Source organism: Entelurus aequoreus, linkage group LG08 (assembly GCF_033978785.1).
Source record: "Entelurus aequoreus isolate RoL-2023_Sb linkage group LG08, RoL_Eaeq_v1.1, whole genome shotgun sequence".
NCBI classification, from domain to species: domain Eukaryota; kingdom Metazoa; phylum Chordata; class Actinopteri; order Syngnathiformes; family Syngnathidae; genus Entelurus; species Entelurus aequoreus.
The window spans coordinates 68134440-68140439 of NC_084738.1; the positions used below are offsets into that span (position 1 = coordinate 68134440).

Here is a 6000-nt window from a genome sequence, read left to right on the forward strand (position 1 = left end):
CATCATATTTTTTTGTTTTATTATTTTTTATGATTATTGTTATGAATCTTATTGTTATAATTATTATTATTACTATCATTATTATTATTATTGTTATTATTACTATCATTGATATTAATATTGTTGTTATTATTTCTATTATCATTATTGTTATTGTTGTTATTATCATTATTTCTAATATTATATTATTATTATTTTTATGATTATTGTTATTACTATCATTGTTATTATTATTATTCCTATCATAATTGTTATTTCTATTATGAATTATTATAATATTGCTGTTATTATTATTTTATAAGTATTGTTATTGTTATTACTATTATTGTTATTATTATTATTCCTATCATAATTGTTATTTCTATTATGAATTATTATAATATTGCTGTTATTATTATTTTATCAGTATTGTTATTATTATTCATATTATTATTATTATTATTATTATTTACCTCTGCCAAGGAAACCTGGCAGCACCTCACTAATTCTGCCTAGCAACAAGGACTTTACGCGGGACAAAATCTCTCCAGAAAAGAAGCAAACTGATGTGTTCCTGGTCAGTGTTAGCATAATGAGCAGTGGCTGTAGGCAACCCCCATTGTGTGGTTATTTCAAGTCACACCACAAGGTGGCAGCAGCTGTAATACAACTGAGAGAGGTGTTGCCAGGCACAAACGGCGCTGCCTCACAGAAGGCTGGAAGGAGAAATAATGGACTTGTCCCACAGATACTTTGGCAGGAAGCAGGTGAACCCCGCCAAGGAGGAGGCGCTGGACCACGTGAAGAACTTGGTCATGGTGGACTACTCCCACTGGACCTTGTCCTACGCCATCTCGCTGCAGGGCGCCCAGAAACTCATCAACGCCCAGCCGCTCGCCAAGATGCTGCCTGTCGACGAATTCCTGCCCATCATGTACGACAAACACCCCAAGTAGGTACACACACACACACACACACACACACACACACACACACTCACACACACACACACACACACACATTTTTGTATATATATAGTGTATGTATATATGTATGTATATATGTATATGTATGTATGTATGTATATATGTATGTATGTATATATACAGTATGTGTGTGTATATATGTATATGAGTGTATATATATAAGTATATATGTGTATGTATGTATGTATGTATATATATATATATATATATATATATATATATATATATATATATATATGTATATATATATATATATATATATATATATATATATATATATATATATATATATATATATATATATATATATATATATATATATATATATGCATATATATGTATACATATACATATATATACATATATGTATATTTAGTATAAAAAAATGTCATACATTCTCAATAAATGTGTTTTAGATATGTGGAATGTTATTTTTACGAGGTTTATTTTGTCAACAAGAAACAAGTCGTTATTTTATAAGAATGAAGAGTAAAATGATGAATGAGAGTTAATGAGTAAAGTATATTTTCAAAATAAATCTCTTTTTCAATCATTTTGATTTTAGAAGGAAAAATGTGAGGATGAGGAAAATGTTTTTTCAATATTATAAAAACATTTTCAGTTAATTGTTTTACAATATTTTATGTATTGAGAATATTTTTATATATTTTTGTTACGATTTGATTGTATAAGAATAAATTTGAATTATATTACAATTTTTTTTTTTAAATCACAAAAAGTTTTTTTTTTTTCCAGTCAGAAAAGTTTTAATATTTTGGAAAATATATATTTTCAAAATAAATCTCTTTTTCAATCATTTTGATTTTAGAAGGAAAAATGTGATGATGAGGAAAATGTTTTTTCAATATTATAAAAACATTTTCAGTTATTGTTTTACAATATTTTATGTATTGAGAATATTTTTATATATTTTTGTTACAATTTGATTGTATAAGAATAAATTTGAATTATATTACAATTTTTTTTTTTAATCACAAAAAGTTTTTGTTTTTTTCAGTCAGAAAAGTTTTAATATTTTGGAAAAAATGTGATATAAGCTAAAAATGTTATGTTTTTTTTTTCAATATTGTGAAAATTTGTTGCAATTTTACAAGGATTATTTTTACAAGAAAGAAAGGAAATAATATGTCATAATTATATCATATTACAAAAAGCTTTTCAGTCAGAAAATGTTTAATATTACGGTAAAAAATGTGATAATGAGAAATGTTTTTTCAATATTATGGTTGAAATTTGACCAGCAATAAGTTGTTAAAAATAAATAATAACAATAATAAAGAAGAAACGTATACATCCGAATTATATGCAGATTTTATTTCTTACAAAAAGTCAAAATTTTATTGAGAAAAGTTTTGAAAAAAAATGTGATTTGGTTGCAATTTTACGATGAATATTTTTCCACAATAAAACTTGTTGTAATTTTACATGAGAAAAAGATGGATATATATAAGAATTATACACACCCTTTTTTTATTGCAAAATGGGAATTTCTTTAGGCACAAAAGTTGAAATATAAAAAAAATGTAATTGTGAGAAAAAATTTTCATTCTTTTTTGATATCAGGAAAAATTGGTTGTGATTTCCACACATATTTCTTTAAGTAATGAAAAGGTGTTAATATATAAAAAGATGCCATAAAAAATATGGTTATATGTTGTATAATTTTTCCAGAGTTTTACTATCAATAAAAATAACAATAACAAATAAATGTAACAAAAAAAAGTATTATTCTGAATGAAAAAGTGATTTTTTTCCGACTCAAATGGTGGAGCATGTTAGCATGTTAGCATGTTAGCATATCAGGACACAACAATTCATCTTCTCTTCCAACAGAAGTTTGCTGGTTTATTTTCTCTCTCCAACTTTTGTTTTCACGAGCGCGGCAAAATAGTTAGCAGATGTTGTCTGGAGCATGAAATGACGGAATGAGGACCACAAGGCTCGGCCACGGTCCCGCATGTGTGGAAAAACTGGATCAGGACTTCTTTTATTTGGCCTCAAGGTCGTGTTGTATGTCAGACAAACTTGACTCAAAAACCACCACCTGGGAAAACTAGTCTTAGCTTAGCAGCGTTAGCTTAGCCTAATCATTCATCATTTCTCAAACTCAACAATTAAAAATCAAATACTAATATAATGAATAAACTCACTATGTTACAAGAAACTACTTTTTACTCCAGGAAAGTTTTAATAACAAAACTGGACCAAAAAAAACATATGAGAAAAATGTTGTAAATTTCAGTAAAAAACATGAAAAATGGTTATTTTACAAGGAATATTATTTTTGAAGAAAAGAAAATTTCATAATTGTATAAGAAAAAAGACAAAAATGCAAACAGTGTGAAAAAAATAACGTTAAAATATTTTAGATTAAAAAAATGTGAACTATAGAAGAATAATGTTATAATTATATGATTAAAATGAGGGGAAAAACAGTATCATTTAATACAGTTGATGAAAAATAGTTGTAAATAAAGTCAGCATTTAAAGAACAAAATATCTTCAATATATGATAATTATATTTATTTTACTCCAAAAAGTCAACATTTTTATATCATGAAAAATATACTTTGACAAAAAAATCATAAATACTCTTGAATGAGGTCAGAATTTTACCAGAATATTTTTACCCCAAAAAGTCAATGAAATAAATATTTCTATATGATGGAAAAGTAAAACGAGAAAAAAAAATTATCTAATTGAATGAAGTCAGAATTATCTGAAAATGTACATATTTTTTTTAAATGTAAAACATTTTTAAGTATGAAAAAGATGTAGTAATTTTTCACTAAAAACTGTTGGTTTTTTTACAAGGATTATTCTTTTTAAAGGAGAAAATGCCATAATTGTACAAGAAAAATGAAAAACATAATGGAGCTAAGGATGCTAACGCTAGCACTACTTTTTCTGTGTTTATTCATCAAGAAGCTAAAGATGCTGATGCTAAAATAAGTTTTTCTGCGTTAATTCATCAAGAAGCTAAAGACGCCGACGCTAACACGACTTTGTCTGCGTTAATTCATCAAGAAGCTAAAGATGCTAACACAACTTTTTCCTGTGTTAATTCTTTTAGAAGCTAAAGATGCTAATGCTAACACAACTTTTTCTGTGCTATTTCATCCAGAAGCTAAAGATGCTAACAATAACATGACTTTTTCTGGGTTAATTAATCAAGAAACTTAAGATGCTAACAATAACATGACTTTTTCTGCGTGAATTTGTCAAGAAGCTAAAGATGCTAACGCTTACACAACTTTTCCTGTGTTAGTTCGTCCAGAAGCTAAAGGTGCTAAAGCTAACATGACTTTTTCTGCGTTAGTTCATCCAGAAGCTAAAGATGCTAACGCTAACACAAATTTTTCTGTGTTCGTTCATCCAGACGCTAAAGATGCTAACGCTAATATGACTTTTTCTGTGTTAGTTGGACCAGAAACTAAATGTGCTAACGCTAACACGACTTTTTCTGTGCTAGTTAATGGAGAAGCTAAAAATGCTAATGCTAACCCAACACCTCTATTAAGAGGCTAGCGCTAACCGGACTTGTGCTAAAGATGCTAAGGCTAACAGGACATGTTCTTGTGCTAAAGATGCTAAGGCTAACAGGACATGTTCTTGTGCTAAAGATGCTAAGGCTAACAGGACATGTTCTTGCGTCCCCACAGTGAAGACTACAAGTCCCACTTCCCCAACAGGAACCTGCAGACCTTCAGCACACGCCCCCTGCTGGTGCAGCCCGCCCACTACGCCGGCGACGCCCAGTGGGTGAGCGACACCGAGACGTCCACGCTGTGGGACGACGACGCCGTGCGCACCGACTGGCGCGGCTCCCACAAGACCCTGAAGGGGGCGGTACCCGCGCCAGAGGTCATGTCGGCCGCCTACAGGGATGAACTTTAGGCGGGCCACGCCCCCTCCTCACCGTGAGCGTCATGTGACCCAGCTGTGTCTGAAAGTGGACTGGTACACTAATCTTCTTCTAATCTGTAACCACACCCACTTTCTTCCTGTCCTCATCACCACACCCACTTTCTTCTTGTCCTCATCACCACACCCACTTTCTTCTTGTCCTCATCACCACACCCACTTTCTTCCTGTCCTCATCACCACATCCACTTTCTTCCTGTCCTCATCACCACACCCACTTTCTTCTTGTCCTCATCACCACACCCACTTTGTTGGTGTGAACATCACCACACCCACTTTCTTCCTGTCCTCATCACCACACTCACTTTCTTCCTGTCCTCATCACCACATCCACTTTCTTCCTGTCCTCATCACCACACCCACTTTCTTCTTGTCCTCATCACCACACCCACTTTGTTGGTGTGAACATCACCACACCCACTTTCTTCCTGTCCTCATCACCACACTCACTTTCTTCCTGTCCTCATCACCACACCCACTTTGTTGCTGTCAACATCACCACACCCACTTTGTTGGTGTCAACATCACCACACCCACTTTCTTCCTGTCCTCATCACCACACCCACTTTGTTGGTGTCCTCATCACCACACCCACTTTGTTGGTGTCAACATCACCACACCCACTTTCTTCCTGTCCTCATCACCACACCCACTTTGTTGGTGTCCTCATCACCACACTCACTTTCTTCCTGTCCTCATCACCACACCCACTTTGTTGGTGTCAACATCACCACACCCACTTTCTTCCTGTCCTCATCACCACACCCACTTTGTTGCTGTCAACATCACCACACCCACTTTGTTGGTGTCAACATCACCACACCCACTTTCTTCCTGTCCTCATCACCACACCCACTTTGTTGGTGTCCTCATCACCACACCCACTTTGTTGGTGTCAACATCACCACACCCACTTTCTTCCTGTCCTCATCACCACACCCACTTTGTTGGTGTCCTCATCACCACACTCACTTTCTTCCTGTCCTCATCACCACACCCACTTTGTTGCTGTCAACATCACCACACCCACTTTGTTTGTGTCAACATCACCACCACACCCACTTTGTTGGTGTCCTCATCACCACACCCA

General features: G+C 33.4%; 1 protein-coding gene across 1 annotated transcript in view; it reads left to right on the top strand.

The window, feature by feature from the left end:
* Positions 1–5451, top strand: part of cercam (cerebral endothelial cell adhesion molecule) — a 28721-nt gene extending 23270 nt beyond the window's left edge. Inside the window, exons 11-12 of the mRNA XM_062055136.1 lie at positions 728–931; positions 4649–5451. Of these exons, the coding sequence (XP_061911120.1) occupies positions 728–931; positions 4649–4883 (439 nt within the window). The 3' untranslated portion in view covers positions 4884–5451. The remainder of the gene's footprint in view (positions 1–727; positions 932–4648) is intronic.
* Positions 5452–6000: the final 549 nt, after the last annotated feature.